A 14113-nucleotide genomic window follows, 5' to 3' on the forward strand; every position below is an offset into this window, starting at 1 on the left:
ATCCTTCCCAACAGCAGGAAGGGCTGGAGCTTCAATTCAGCCCCAGCACTAAAACACATCATCATCATCATCTCCTTACAGTTGGCTCCATCTGTGATGCCTTTAGCTCTGCCTGGTGAGCTCAGACAGGAAAGCAGCTGGAAAAGTTGGCTCCATCCTCCCCTCCTGCTGAGATCTTCAGAGCTTTGGTGAGAGCAGATAAGAAACAACCAATACCATGGGTGTTCAAAGCTTTACTGCTAAAACCATCTTCTGAAAGAAAACAATTGTACAGTTCTTTAGCGAGAGGAAGGCAGGAACTTCTCCTTTCCTCTCTTACTCCGCTCCTTCCCTGCTAAACAGCAACAGTTTGTGACTTCCCTTCGTGCTTGAATGAGCCTCACAACTCCAAGGCAGCAGAGGATTAGGGACAAATTTCAGAGAGCTACTACAGTGTCAGGCCCTGAGCCTCCTGCAGGGCCACTCTGGAGCCCTGCTGTGTGTCTGTGTTTCAGTTAGACACAAGGGGAAGGGTAGAGAGAAGCACAGGTTTGAATTCCCACATTTGCAACTGCACAAGGAACTGTAATTCTGCAGGTGACTGGCAGTCCCTTGCCAAGGGTTACCTGGTTTTCTTCTAGTCAGGGCTCAGTGCTTTCCAGCTGTGATGGCTTTCAAGTTACTTGTTCTCCTGAGGATGTTTGGGACAAAGAGGAGCCCTGAGGCTCGTTCAATGCTCTCAATGGGAACCAGGAACCGTTCCAGGGGGATTTTATCATCCACAGGGCTGTTGGGCATCACGTAGGAGCGCAGCTCAATCTCCCCACTCTCCTTTTCCAAGATGAGCACTTTGAAGAAATGGGTGGGGACAGCCACATTGTTCTTCCCAATCACCTGGTACTTCACATACATCTTCCCATCGGCCTCCATCCTGCACCAACGGCAACAGCCCAGGTTATCTCCTAGTTTGATGTCATTTCACCCCCTCAGCCCTCCACCACCCACAGCAGGCAGCAGGGCTGTAAAACATGGCTGGGGCTGAGGCTACGTGACATGGTGAGGGTGAGCTGTGCATTGGGGCTGCTCCCACATCCCCTCCCTGCTGGCTCTCTTTAACAGACTTTGCAAGCTATTTCCTGCTGCTGAAGAGATCTCAACATGAGGCACCTGCTCTTTGGTGCTACATGGAGATCTTTGAAATTAAGTTGTGTCCTTAAGTGGAGAAGTAGTCCCTGACATTGAACCTGAAAGCTTTATTCTGCAGGGATGGGGTCTGCAGTCTAATCTGGTAATCAGCTAATCGACTAAATTGTTAAAGACTGCAAGCAAAAACCAGCTGGTTATACTGCAGCTCAGGAATCCCACTTGACTTTTGAAATAATCTAGATGGGAAATACATAAACTAATCCTCAGAAGGTACCTTTCCACAGAACCTCTGTGCACAGCTGGTCTTACCTACTGAGAGGGCCCTGAGTCCCTCCTGTCAGGTCCCTCAGCCTGTGTTCCTTTGCCAGCACAATACACCTTTTGGGTGCCAGTGCAGCTCAGCCCTCGCATTTACCTGGGCAGGAACAGGGGTCCTGTGCAGACGTAGACATTCCTGTTGTTTTTTGCCAAGCTTCTGCAGTACTTCTCAAGGTTATTCCAGGCATTTTGGTTTAAATGAGGATTCTAGAAACACAACCAATAGTCAGTTGCTGGGGTATTTCCTCACTGTCAGAGTAACAGCACCTGCCTTTTCTGTAATGCATCTCAAGAGCCCCAGGCATGTTCCATATGAGATATCCACTATCACCTCTGCTCTGGGAGCTCTGACAGCCTGGTTTGCACACCAAGGACAGAACCCATTGCCCAAGGCCACAGTTTTTTTGCAAGTGTTCGTCTACCTGTTTAATTCTGCTCCTGATAGGAGCCACACTGAACGGGGTCTGTCGTTCATGGCTTGAGAGGGACACACAGGCAGGTTCATTTGCAGGATCCCTGCTGCAAACTCAGCAGGAAATCCAGCACCTCCGAGTGCCATCGGTCCCTCTCTGCAGACACAGCGACGCTCCCGGGGCAATTCCCGCAGGAGCCGCGTCCGCCCTTGACGGCGGCAGCTCCGTTTCCCCCGCCGCCTCGGGCCGTACCTGCGGGGCGATGTTGCTCAGGTAGAACGTGTCCCTCATGGCCTTCTGGCTCCACCGGTGGTTGGCGGCGGCCGCCAGGTGCCCGCGGTCGAAGCCGCTGCCGCGGTAGTCGGCGTTGGTGGCGCGGTGATACTCGTGCACCGAGTCGTCCTCCTGGAAGTCGCAGGCGGCGCGGTCGGAAGCGCCGCTGAGCGTGTCGCGGTTGAGCTGCTCGATGACCCAGAGCGCGCTGCGGCTCCGCGGGTCGTAGCACAGCACGTAGGACTCGCGGCTCCGCAGCTGCGCCAGCCCGGGCAGCCCGTACTTGCTGAGCTCGGTGCGCCCCGAGCCCGGCGGCGCGGGCAGGCTGGCGGCTGCCACGGCGGGCAGCACGGGCAGGCGGGCCAGCAGCCCCTCGGCCGCATCGTGCCGGTGCTCGCGGCGCTCCCGGCGGGCGAGGGCCGCGCCCAGCCCCGCGCCCACCGCCAGCGGCAGCACCCACCGGGCCCGCAGCATGGCCGCTCCGCCGCGCGCCCGGCCCGCCCTTAAACGGGCCGCGGCTCGGCCCCGGGGGGCCGCGCTGCTGCGGCGGCATCGCCGCTTTAAGGGGAGCGCGCACAGAGCCGGGAGCGCGCCTCGGGACACGGGGCACAAGGACGCGGAGCGGGGCAATGCGCGCTCCCGCCGCGCAGGTGCCACCTGCGCCAGGTGTGACCCGGGAGCGCAAAGCGCCCCTGGAGCGGAGCCAGGCTGGCCGGCCAGGGCTCCCTGTGCTGCTCTCACACCGCAGGGGAACCCGCAGCAGCCCCAACCCCGACTCACACCAACAGCCGAGGTTTGCACAGACAGCCGTTTAGTTAAAGGAAACGTTATAAAAAAAGTGTTAGAAAAAAAGAAGCATAAAATAAGGAGGTTTAAAGTGATGAAATGTTCACTAAACCCTTTTCTGGCAGTTCTTCTCAAACCAAGTGGGGGAAAGGAAGTGTTATCTGTTCCTTTCTTTGGGGAAAGGGCGTTTTACAAGACTGGTCCAAACAGCTAAAACAAAGTCACTGACATTCCTTAAGGAAAAACAGCCTCTGATTCCCAAACACCCAGACTCCCCCAAAACAACTTCTGGCTTTCATTCTGCTCAATGCCAAAGTGTGAGTAATCCTAGGTCAGGTCACAAAATTCAAACTCAAATCAGTCTCCTGAGTGACCACCATGAGCAACTTGCTCCACCTCATTTGCAAAGCCACAAAGGTCTAAAAGGCTTAAATCCAACGAGGCTCAGGTAGAGCAGACCTCTCCTTCCCAGGGAAGGCTCATCCCACATCCAGCTGTGCCCTGTTTTCCCTCCCAGCTGAAGGTGATTTCCCTTTCCCCTGTCTGGCAGTAGCCCTACCTGTGAGGAACACATGGTAAGAGCTATTTAAACATCCTCTGTTCAAGTCCCTGTGAAATAATGGGTCCTCAAGGCACCCCAGATTAACACCTCCCACCCCAAAGATCAGCTCTTTCAGCAGGTCAGGATTGTAAGAAACCAGAAGCAGGAACATCTCAAGGCTGGAGCAGGTGTTACTTGGCCACACGAGCAAGGAAACACCAGTTAAGTATCATCTCACTTCAAGAACAACAAAAATAAATCACCAAAACGTTTGAGGAATGAAGCCAAGGGAAACATGAGGTTCAAAAGCTGGTAAAAGGTCAAGACTTTCTTTTGTCCCCTCAGAAAATCTGGTTTTGCTCTTAAAGAAAGGAGAAAGTCTTGGAATAGAGAAATAGATGTCCCAAGACAATGAAAAGTACCACTCCTTTCAACAGCAGGACAGAAGTTCTACCACACAGGAAGGAAATAAACAGGAATATAAACCAGCTTTTTATGTATGGAACAGCCTATCTGGATGTTTCAAAGTTGTTGCAAGATCTCCCCAAAGAACTCAATAGGTTTGGCAGCCATAGTTTGGATAAGGCTACAGAATTCACCCCAGAGATCCATTCCAGCAGCCAAATCTCTCATCACATCCCTGTAAACCACTGCAAACTCCTTTCACAAGCATTCACTGTCACCCCCTGAAGCAAGGTGACATGAGCCCTTGGACACCTGGGAAGGGAGAAGACAGCACAACACCTGTACTGCCACCTGCCAGGAGGGATGGTCACCCTCAGGGCCCAAAGCTAATGAAAACATCAGTAGTTCATCTCCAAGTAATGCTTTCATCCTGATTTGCCTGCTGCCTCCTCAGGTTGCTTTAAGGAGACTTCCAGCTGCTCAGAGCAGGAACACTTATGGATGGTCCTGCTGTCAGTGAGAAATTCCAGCATAAGGAAACCCTGCATGTGCCAGGGGAACCCAGAATGAACAGCCCAGCACAGGTATTCAGGGAGATGAGAGCAGAGTTTGTGCATGGAATGGGAAAGCTACAGCAGTATTTACAGCAGTGCTGAGGCAGAAGTGTTTGAAGCAGGTACAATTCTGCCTGAGAGTGGGACCCTCTGGTTCTACATTTGTAGAGAATCTCCCAAGTGGCTCTTTGACCACAGGAGCTCTGGCCAACAGCCTCCCCAATGCAGGTAGCCAAGAGCTGTGACATAAAACCACCTGCAACAGCTCAAAGAACATCCATCCAGGGGCTGGAGCAGCCAGGATGCTTCATCACACTGCTGTTCTGCTCTACCTGTTTCATTTTTCTTGGAGGAAAATTATACCCTCAAGAAAAGATTGCAGCAGAGAGGGATACTGTTGCCACAGGTATTAATTAGAGATTGCTTTAAACCTTAAATTGCTCTTGCAACACAGCAGCAACACTTGGCTGCACAAGTGGTACTCGAGCATCTTCTCAAGAGGCAGAGATTGCTTGGGATTGCCAATAAGAACATGGTTCATGCACCAACCTGTCCTGCACCTTGGTGAGAATTACAGCAGCCTGTGAAGGCCTTCAGTGAAGGAAATAACACCAGTAAAAAAAGCTGAAGGCTGCCAGCATCCCTCCTGCTAGGGCAAGTCTAGGCCAGCAGCAGCTTAAGCAAGTCTTACAAAGACTGACTGACCTTTAACAAATCAACACCCATAAATACCAAAAACTGCAGTGTCCAACAGCAGAGGTGAGCCAGCACAGCACAGAAAGGGAAAAAGCATGTTGGATTAGTGTTCACTCAAGAGCTTCTGCACCACACAAGCACCTGGGTGCTGGCAGTTCCTCTCTCTGAGGATCAGGGTTTCTGCTCAGCTCGACTGTGGCAGGTCAGCAGTTCTCCCTGTGGTTTGTCTCAGTCCCTGCTCACCTGAGCCCACTCAACCATGTCTGAAGTGCAGCAGTTTCCCTCTCAGGAGGAACAAGTGTCCAACACAGGACTGTGACTCCAACAGGACCAGGACAGAACAGTGCATCAGCCCCAGCAGGGAGCTCCTGACAGATGTGTGTATGCCTGCTGGATTGTGCTGGAGAAGGACTCTTAGTGCAGATCACAACTGTCTCTTCCTGGCAAGAAGTACTGTGAGACAATAGCAAGGTTACTGTGACCAGACCTTAATGCAAATAGTATTATTTAAGTCACTGAGGCAGAAGACTCCAGTTCTGTGCCTGTATAAGCCCCTAAACATATCTGTCTTCATTGCACATGATTAGGTGTCCATTTCTTGTGTTTCAGGATCCTGATTGTAGCTGGATATGCTCCAGTCAGAGCAGCATGAGGCCTCCCTGCAGCAACCATCCTGCTCTAAGGCTGTGTGTAGTAAGGCTTGACTTGGAACTGCACTTCACTGGGGGACTAAAACCACCACAGTCCTGCTTTCAAGGAGACCTCGTTGTAAGGCAGGTCTGGATTCAGGCAGTTTGAGTGCACAAAGCCACCAGCTGTCACCATGTCCTCCTACCTCAGCTTCCCAAATCTCTTTCCCAGTCAAAGGAGTGCAAACTGCCAGGTGACCTTCACCAGAAAGTGACACAATCTTCTTCTTCACACGCCTCAGGGATGGCCAAGTGCAGACACGAGGGAGGAGAATCCAGAATCTACTTAAATGGCAGAATGTGTGACTTCACTGGAATACATTCTATTCACAGGAGGAAGATCCTTCTATCCTCACCCACCAAAATTCACTGGACTTAAATCTGTCCTTTCCCCATCAGAAGTTACTCCATGTGTTACTTCCATGATACAGGAGTCCATCCCTTCAGGGATATGCAGACAGAAGGTTTCTTTCTCCCCAAACTCAGAATCATTAAAAAAAGATACAAAGAACTGCTTTTGGCAGCAAAGAGGCATTTGAGATGTGAAAAAATCTGGAGTGCAGGACCCAAGTAGATGGGGAAGTAATCAGTTCTTGACCTAATAAATAGAGTAGAAGGAAGTCTTCAAGGTGGCCAGTAGCCCTAACAAAACCTGAAGTCTTGCAGTGACCAGTAGGAGCTTTAGTGCACCACACTGCAAGGGGCCATCTTCCAGGACCCACTGCCACACAGTTCTCTGACACCTTTTGTTAGGCCCATGGACTACTTGGAATCTTGAAGTTCCTTTGCTTTCTTCAAAATCAGATGAACATCAGAGATAGGATAATCCTATGGCAAAGAAACAAAGGGATTTCAGTGACTTCCCAGCATTCTTGATACAGATTGTTTCGTTTAAGTGAGGCAAACCTTGATAACAAAGTTCTTGGCCTGTTATAACACACTGCCATGTTCAGTTACTCCTGTAACAGCTACAGTTTCCTGTTTTGTAACTGATCAAACCTCAATACCCTTCCAGAAGGTTTATTGTTTTGGTTTTTTTTTCACTTTGTCCTCCAAGGGCACAGTAACCTGCCCTGCTATAGGGCCCTTTTCTCATGCCAAAGAACCTTATCAAAGCCAGTATCTTGCACAGCCCAAAGCAGGAACTGGCAGAATGTGAGATATCCAACTGTGCAGGGCAGGCATTTCCAACCTAAGGCTCTCACAGATCTAAAATCCTCTGGCCAAAAAATTTAGCACTGTTACATAAGGTTTCACATCTTTGCTTGAAATTATTCAAATTTTTTTTGCAAACCAAGGGAACATTAAACCTCCAATCTATGACAATTTCTCTGTAGGACAGAAAGGGTGCATGTGCTAAAGACTCCCAGTTGCAGTAATCAGAATGTTGTTAAGATCCCTGCAGATTTTCCTGCATGCAGACATCACGAACGTGGCACTTGTCTTGAACCAGGCATACCCTCCCACCCTCTCACATACTGTCATCCTCTCTCACAGAACTATTTTAAGACTTTTCTAATTGCTCTCTGCACCCACTCTATTTGATTCCTACCTGTAGCAGCCTCATGTTCAGAGTGAAGTCTCCTTCCAGCAACTGATCCCGGATGAGTCTAAAAGACAGAAATTATTCCAGCTACTTCTCACTCTTCACAAAGAAACTTTCAAACCTATAACCTCTTCCCCAGATGCCCTAACACATGCCTAGAGAAGACTCCTGGGTCTGTGGAAGAGGAAGGCTGTGTGTGTACTTACGTCAGCATGGCACAGCAGACGAGCAGCAGGAAATCGAAGCGCTTGTCGTCAGCAAACAGGGAGTCCCAGATGCGGATGACATCTGGCAGCAGGAACTCTTGGGACAAGAGCAACGTCAGCCAGCGGAAGGCAAAGAACTGGGGTTTGATGTTCTGTTCTTGCTGTCAGACAGGCACCAGGCAAACAATGAGTACGTGCTCCTGGCCAGCCCCCTACAGGCAAGAGATCGCCCCATGTTTCCATCCCCGTCTCCTCCCCAACACTGCTCGGAGCTCCCAGCTCTTCCTGCAGCAGCAGGAAAACCTCTGCATCCTTTGGAGACTCTCCCATTCAACCTTGACTGAGAGATTTCAGTGCAGCCACACTCCACACCTACAGCCAAGTCAGAAAATGCTCCTCTGTCCACAACATGGAGTAAAGGAAGCTCTTCTCCCTCAAGACACTATTTATGTTCCGTTAAACCTGCCAAGTCATTTTAAAGTTCCCATTTCAACAGCATTTTATCTGCAAAGCTGCAGTTCTCCCCCACTAGCACAGGCACTGTTTGTCAGGATTTCCTCTCCTTTCCAGAACCCTTGTATTTATCAAAAGGTTTACTATTCACAAAGAGAAACAAAGATGGAACAGAGTTCACACTGACGGTCAGTAAAACATGCTGTAAGCACCTTTACCCTGAAGCCTTCCTGTTTTCTGATGCTAAATGCAAGGTAGCCTAAGTTTAATCAAGGTCAAACAAGTTCAGGATTCTGCTGATATTCTAAAGGACCAGCTGCTGCATGGCCAAGACCATTTCCTGCCAGCCAAACATTAAGCAGTTTTTCTCCCCACTGAATCAGCTACCAGCCAACACTGTGGACTGTTTCACTGTGCTGACAAACCATCTTCTGGATCATAAAACAAACATACCCTGACTTTTCTAGACAGAAAAAGATCTCAGTGTAATATGGTCAAGGTTGCAGTAACAAGAATAGCTTTCCCTTCCAAAGTCTCCTTGGAGTTTCACACCAAATTGACTGTAAGACTGCAGATGTTTGCAATGAAAGCTGCCTTCTACATGTTCTACAAAACTCACACAAACCTAATGCATTTGGAAACCTGTGGATAAAGGAGAACAGTAGAATTTTGCCAGATTTCACTTCTCCCTTGGAATGTGCTCCATGGAGTTTAAGTCAGTGCTGTCAGGGCAGCCAGTGGCAATAGAAGTGTGTGTGTGCAGTGTGGGGGGTGTTTTGTGTTTCACTCTTAAAAGCAGAAACAATTTCTGTAACCTGGAATGCTGAAAAGCTGGACAGCAAAACCCATGTTTTGACTGATCTCTACAACAGAATAAAGACTCCATCTCCAGCTATGCAAGTGACCAAGGATCATGGCCAAGTCCTTTCAGACTCCCAGCTGGCAGCTATGCAACAAGCACAGTTTGCTTTCAGAGGCAGGCAGGGGAGGAAGCCTCACTCCAAGGAAAGGCATTTCAGCTCACAGATAAGAGTCTCTGCCACACAGGCAAAGCCCTTCATACACTCTGCTCTACTCAACACAGTTTAACAGAACTGACATTCACATGCACTGTTAAGCCACTTCTTGCATCCCACCCAAAACCCAGAGAAACACCTGGCTCCTCACCAGTTTCAAATACAGCTCCACATCTTTTTCCTTCAGGGTGGAGTACACCTTCTCCATTTTGTAGGTAATTCCACACTGAGAATCATCCAGGCTCTTAATGAAGTTGTCCCGAATTTCGGACATTAGATTGGTAAAGCAGAAAAAAGTATCTGCTTCAGCATGTTCTGGGGAAAGAAAATAAGAACATGGAAGAATAGAGGAAGCCTCACTGAGAGAGGTACAGGGCTGTCTTTGCTCCATAATATGTTTCTGTATTAGATTTAAGGAGTAGATCCCACCATATCTTGGCTTGCTTGGTCTGGGTCAAGGTTAGACAACTTTTTTTTTTTTTTTTTTTTTTTTAACTAGAAATATCTAGAGCCACTGCAGATACTAACCCTGTGCCCAAAACAAGGTCTTCATGACATGAGGTCACAAAGCAATTATCTATGCCCAAGAACATAATCTGCTACCAGCACACACCCTCAGAGCTCCTGTGAAGCAGAAGCAACATAAGTCCTCCCTTTCCATTTTTTCCCTCACCATCTATATATAGTACAAGGAAACAAAAGCTTCTAAGGGCATTCTGAGTTTAGCAAACAAAAATTGCTCAAAAATCCTCACTGCTGAGCAGTCAAAAGGCTTCCTCACCTTTCCACTCACTGTTAGGGTCTGTAGCAAAGGTGTAGTAAAGAGGCCCCACGATTTCATTCATGCCCTGGACATAGGCTATGCCAGGGTTGAGCTTGGCATAGATGAACAGGATCCTCTCCACCACCTCCCAGTGAGCTTCGCAGCCGTTGGGCAGAACTTCGTACTCACTCAGAGAGCTGGGGGTGCTTTTCAGAGGGGAGCTCACCTGGAAAACAAGGCTGAATCAGGATAACCAACTGGCACAGATCCTCCAGCACCTGAGCCAAGCTTGGCTTTTAACACATATAGGCCCCCCAAGAGATGTGGACTGTTTATACTACACAAATCAAGACAAGCAACTCTGGGAGCACACAGGCAGAGAAGTCCTGGTGCTGGCTGGTCCCTAAAGAACAAAGTCTGTGCTGCAGCAATACACAGTTCCCCCTGAATCATAGTTCCCCCACACAGTAAAAACCACAGCAGTTCCACTTCTTTGTTAGCAGTATGAGGGAAGGGTATTGATGGTTGTGGGAGAAGCCACCTTCCCCAACAGCAAGTGTGCTGTAGCACTCATGGAAGGGGAAAGAGACTACACATTTTAACAGATACTCAGCTCTTCTCCTAATTCCAGATCTGAGATCCAGTTCAGGAGGACTATGGACATTTGTAATAAATTCATAGTAAATTAAGCCTTCAGTGTTTTGTTGCCATAAAGGAAGGCACATATCAGGCATAAAATAACTTGCGACTCCAAATTCTACCAGAAGTCAGGTAAAAACAATCCTTAAAATTAAATACACCTAATAATTCCCTACAGTCTGTCAGGCACTCCAATTGGTTCTACAATGTCCAACCCCAGAATGCTCAGTATCTGCTGAGGTGTTTCCTTAATTCCACTGCACAAGCAGAAAGAGAAACAGTGAACAGCCCAAGAATCCCCCTTCCCAATCCATGACCTTGCCCTGTGACAAGGACAGCCCCAGCCCAGAGCTCACGTTTGTCACCCCACTGCGGTTCCGAGCCACCGTCTGCGACTTGAGCGTGGTCTGCTCCACCCGCCTGCGCAGCGTCTCAAACTCGTTCTGGGGGTCCAGGATCAGCAGGCAGGGATAATCCGTGGGGCGCTGGAAAAACGCCATGTCGGGGTACAGCCTCCTAGGATGGACACAGAAGGAAATCAGGGACAAGAAGGAAGTGCCCCATGTTGAATGGGAGGCTCGGTTTAATATTCAACTTTGTTTTCAAAGTGCAATTTGTTGACCGAACCTCTCGGGTTCAGAAATCTGAGTGGTTGTATCTCACACACCTTACATCTTTGTCTATCTGGAGGAGCACTTCATTATCCTTGAAGTAAGTGTTCCATCGACTGTCTGGGTTTGGATTGAGGGGCTAAAGAGAGAAACAACAGAAACAGAACAAGTGTGTTTCACACATATCAAAATCCTCAACAAACATACAGTGATTTAACATTTCTGCTGTCACTTTGCCATCAGCACCATCTGAGCACATCAGGGTCGTTTTTTCTCTCACATTTTCAATCCCTTTTCACTCACCTCTTCAAGAGTTTGTTCCCAAATTAGTTTTGTTTTTTTTCCCCCTCTGTTAACCAGATTCCTGATTGCAGCTCCAAATCTGTTCCATGGAGATGATATTTGGACTTGGGGTAAGTTATCCACCCACCCAGTACTTTGATGTTGTGGTTCTTCTCCCCACACCAACATCCACACAAAGTTAACAACTAACCAAGAAAAAAACCAACCTACATTCCAAGGGATTCAAAGATCACTGTGACCTGCCTGTATGGTTTTACAGACACACCAGTTTTACACCACCAAGGCTCCAGAGATCACAGTGGGGCAGGTGACTGCAGGGGAGTGAACGCTCAGAACGGTCATGGGAGCAGCTGTATCATTTTACAGTCTCTTCTGATCAGTTACTTCACTCACTCCTCCCACACACACACTCCTAACAGCACTTTCAGAGAAAGAGACAGCCAAGGCATGCAGGAAATAGTCTGTTAAAAAAAACAACAGCCCAGCAGCTTTACTAGAACTAATCAACTCTCCTGCCTTCCACACCACGGTCCAGCCTGACTCTCCTGCTTCCCTTTTATTATCTGTTCTGAATCAACTCATGGGCCATCTTCCCAGGGGTGCATCTCATGGCCCCAGGATCCTCTTGTGTGCCTCTCCCCTTCCCTAGGAGACCTACAGCCTAGGCAGGCATCCCCAAAGGGCAGGAGGAGGGAAAAGCACAGCTGGAAACAGCTCTCTACAGAGCTACTGGTGCTGTGCTAACAATTCACACTCAAGGCTGCCATGACAAAAGTGCCAGGCTGTCACCTGGGAACCATCCCTCCCTCTGGCAGGGCAGAACAGGAAACAGATCCAGGAGCAGCCCAGGGGACCAGAAAAAGCCCCAAGGAATTTTCTGCAGCACAAAGGCTTAACAACACTTACATGATCTTCTAAGGTCACATCTTCCCGTGAAACACCCAGGTTGGCCTTGGCAATCCCAGGCTGGATAATCATTTCTTTTAGGAACTGGGAATACAGATCCCTTAAGGAAGAAAAGAGGAATTTGCAATCAGGAAGATAAGGGCAAGGTGAGCACACAGACAGAGTTCAAACACCCTGCTCAGCCAGAAGAGATCTGATTTTCTCTTCAGTGTAAATGAAGGGGTCAGTCCAGCAGGCAGCTGGGAGAACAGCACATCACACACAAGAACAATTTGTTTTATGAAAGTACTTAATTATTTAACAACTATTCTCCTTCTCTGAAGATCTCTTTGGAAATAAAGGGACAAGTACCAATATTCTCACCTCTGTTTCTTCAGCAAAGAGCTCCATAAGGCTTTCTCTAAAGGGAGGTAGTTGAGGAGTATCTGCACAGGAATCAGACAAACAGGAGTTAGTATCCCATGAGCTGCTACACCTGCAAGATGAGCAATTAAAACACAGTGGCTCGAACTGGCTCTTGGAAAACACTGGGAGTTCTCTCCAGAAAGCAGAGTACTTCGCCAAGCAACAGTCAGGAATATTTCAGGGACTGGCTTTCCACCCAGAACTATTTGTAGGATTGATCAATAGCTGACCGAAATGCACTGCTAGCTTAAAATTGAAGTTGTTCACATGCAAAGTGCTGATCTTCACAAATTACTGCTGACTTCTAGTGGCTTTTAAGCTCTGGATTTATTATTTGTTTGTTTACAACTTTAACCGCCAAAAAAAGTGCTACGTGTACTTAATCAACCCAAAGCATCGCTGGCAAGAAAGAAAAGCACCCGAAGCAAAACGCACCTTCCAGCACAGGCAGCGCAGCCCACCATCAAAGGGAATTCCTGTGGAACAGCAGGCAGAGAAATAACCACGTTAGCCCATCTCTCACCGCGGGTTGCTGATGTCACCTCACAAACAGGCCTGGCAACACTTTTCCTGCCCGAGGGGCACGAAGCTTCCCCAGGGACGCTGCTGGGGTTACCCACAGTGTGTCCCACGGGGACAGCCCGGAGCCCCTCCCCAGCCCGCGGCCGCTCCCGCCGCACTCACCGCTGAAGCACAGCTCGCGGAGCTTGGTCAGAGCCACCGTGGGCTCGCCGAGCACCTCCTGGAAGTCCGCGATCCTGAGGGGAGCGAAGCCATCAGGGCCGGTACAAGCAACCAGAGACCCTCCCCAGAGCCCCCAACCCCTCAGAGCCGCCGGTTCTTGAGAGTCCCCACCCCGCGCAGCGCAGCCCGGGCAGGGTGGGGAGGGGGAAGCCGCCCGTCCCTGCACAGACCCTGCACAGACCTGCTCTGGTGCAGCCGCGACATGGCGGCCCCGGCGCCCCTTCCCCGCGCGCCGCATAAACGCTCCGGCTGGAAACGCTGCCCGAGGAGGGGGATGCGGGACGGGCCCCGCCCCGGCCCCGCCCCCGAGGGCGTGGCGATCCCGCCGCTTCGCGCGGAGCCTTCCCTGCGCTAAGCCCCGCCCCCGCCCGCTCCAGGACGCCTGTCCGGTGCGTTTGGCCCCGCCCACTCCGTGGCAAAAGCCCCGCCCCAGCCCCTCGCGCTATGCCCCGCCCCGTTACAGTGAATGCTCGCTAAGCCCCGCCCTTGTCCGGTAAGCCCCGCCCCTTGCTCCCGGTGCCCCACGGGCCCGATCCCTGCCCCGTCCCGGCTCCCCGCGCCCCCGGCCTGCGGGACACGGCGTGGGGCCCCCCTCAGGCACTGAGCGCCAGGAGAGACTCCGTGGGTTGGAGCAGGCGGTCCCCCAAGCACTGAGGAGAATCCCGCTGTCCCGGGCGCGCGCCGGCGCATGCCAATGGCAACAGTGAGCGGGGCTCGCGGG

At 50.2% G+C, this 14113-nt stretch overlaps 3 protein-coding genes across 4 annotated transcripts in view; 1 reads left to right on the top strand and 2 right to left on the bottom strand.

The window, feature by feature from the left end:
- Positions 1–14113, top strand: part of DOLK (dolichol kinase) — a 113388-nt gene that overhangs the window by 52354 nt on the left and 46921 nt on the right. The gene's annotated exons all lie outside the window — the stretch shown is intronic.
- Positions 219–2745, bottom strand: ENDOG (endonuclease G). Its single transcript, XM_079324010.1, has 3 exons — positions 2109–2745; positions 1541–1650; positions 219–910 (listed from the first exon to the last, which is right to left on the bottom strand). The coding sequence occupies exons 1-3, from the start codon at positions 2601–2603 to the stop codon at positions 628–630; spliced, it is 888 nt and encodes a 295-aa protein (XP_079180136.1). The 5' UTR covers positions 2604–2745; the 3' UTR covers positions 219–627.
- On the bottom strand, positions 3936–13729 carry TBC1D13 (TBC1 domain family member 13). 2 transcript variants are annotated; one of them, XR_013776569.1, is made up of 13 exons: positions 13574–13729; positions 13333–13406; positions 13084–13124; positions 12607–12668; positions 12244–12343; positions 11091–11173; positions 10780–10939; positions 9803–10010; positions 9173–9336; positions 7553–7713; positions 7353–7410; positions 4213–6628; positions 3936–4132 (listed from the first exon to the last, which is right to left on the bottom strand). XR_013776569.1 is itself a non-coding variant. In XM_079324004.1 (12 exons), exons 1-12 carry the CDS (start codon positions 13594–13596, stop codon positions 6563–6565), a joined length of 1200 nt encoding a protein of 399 aa, XP_079180130.1. In that variant the 5' UTR covers positions 13597–13729; the 3' UTR covers positions 3936–6562. The 2 variants fall into 2 exon arrangements, 1 of the variants encoding a protein (XP_079180130.1); XM_079324004.1 differs by having other exon boundaries at positions 3936–6628.

Source organism: Erithacus rubecula, assembly GCF_903797595.1.
Source record: "Erithacus rubecula genome assembly, chromosome: 21".
In the NCBI taxonomy this organism is placed as follows: domain Eukaryota; kingdom Metazoa; phylum Chordata; class Aves; order Passeriformes; family Muscicapidae; genus Erithacus; species Erithacus rubecula.

Coding starts and splice junctions, on each gene's coding strand:
- ENDOG (XM_079324010.1), bottom strand. CDS start 2,603: ATGCTGCGGGCCCGGTGGGTGCTGCCGCTGGCGGTGGGCGCGGGGCTG. Junction 1,651..2,108: donor TGAGCAACATCGCCCCGCAG/GTACGGCCCGAG, acceptor TTGTGTTTCTAG/AATCCTCATTTAAACCAAAA. Junction 911..1,540: donor GGACCCCTGTTCCTGCCCAG/GTAAATGCGAGG, acceptor CCGTTGGTGCAG/GATGGAGGCCGATGGGAAGA.
- TBC1D13 (XM_079324004.1), bottom strand. CDS start 13,596: ATGTCGCGGCTGCACCAGAGCAG. Junction 7,411..7,552: donor GTCTGCTGTGCCATGCTGAC/GTAAGTACACAC, acceptor TCTGTCTTTTAG/ACTCATCCGGGATCAGTTGC. Junction 6,629..7,352: donor TGAACATGAGGCTGCTACAG/GTAGGAATCAAA, acceptor TCTTTGCCATAG/GATTATCCTATCTCTGATGT.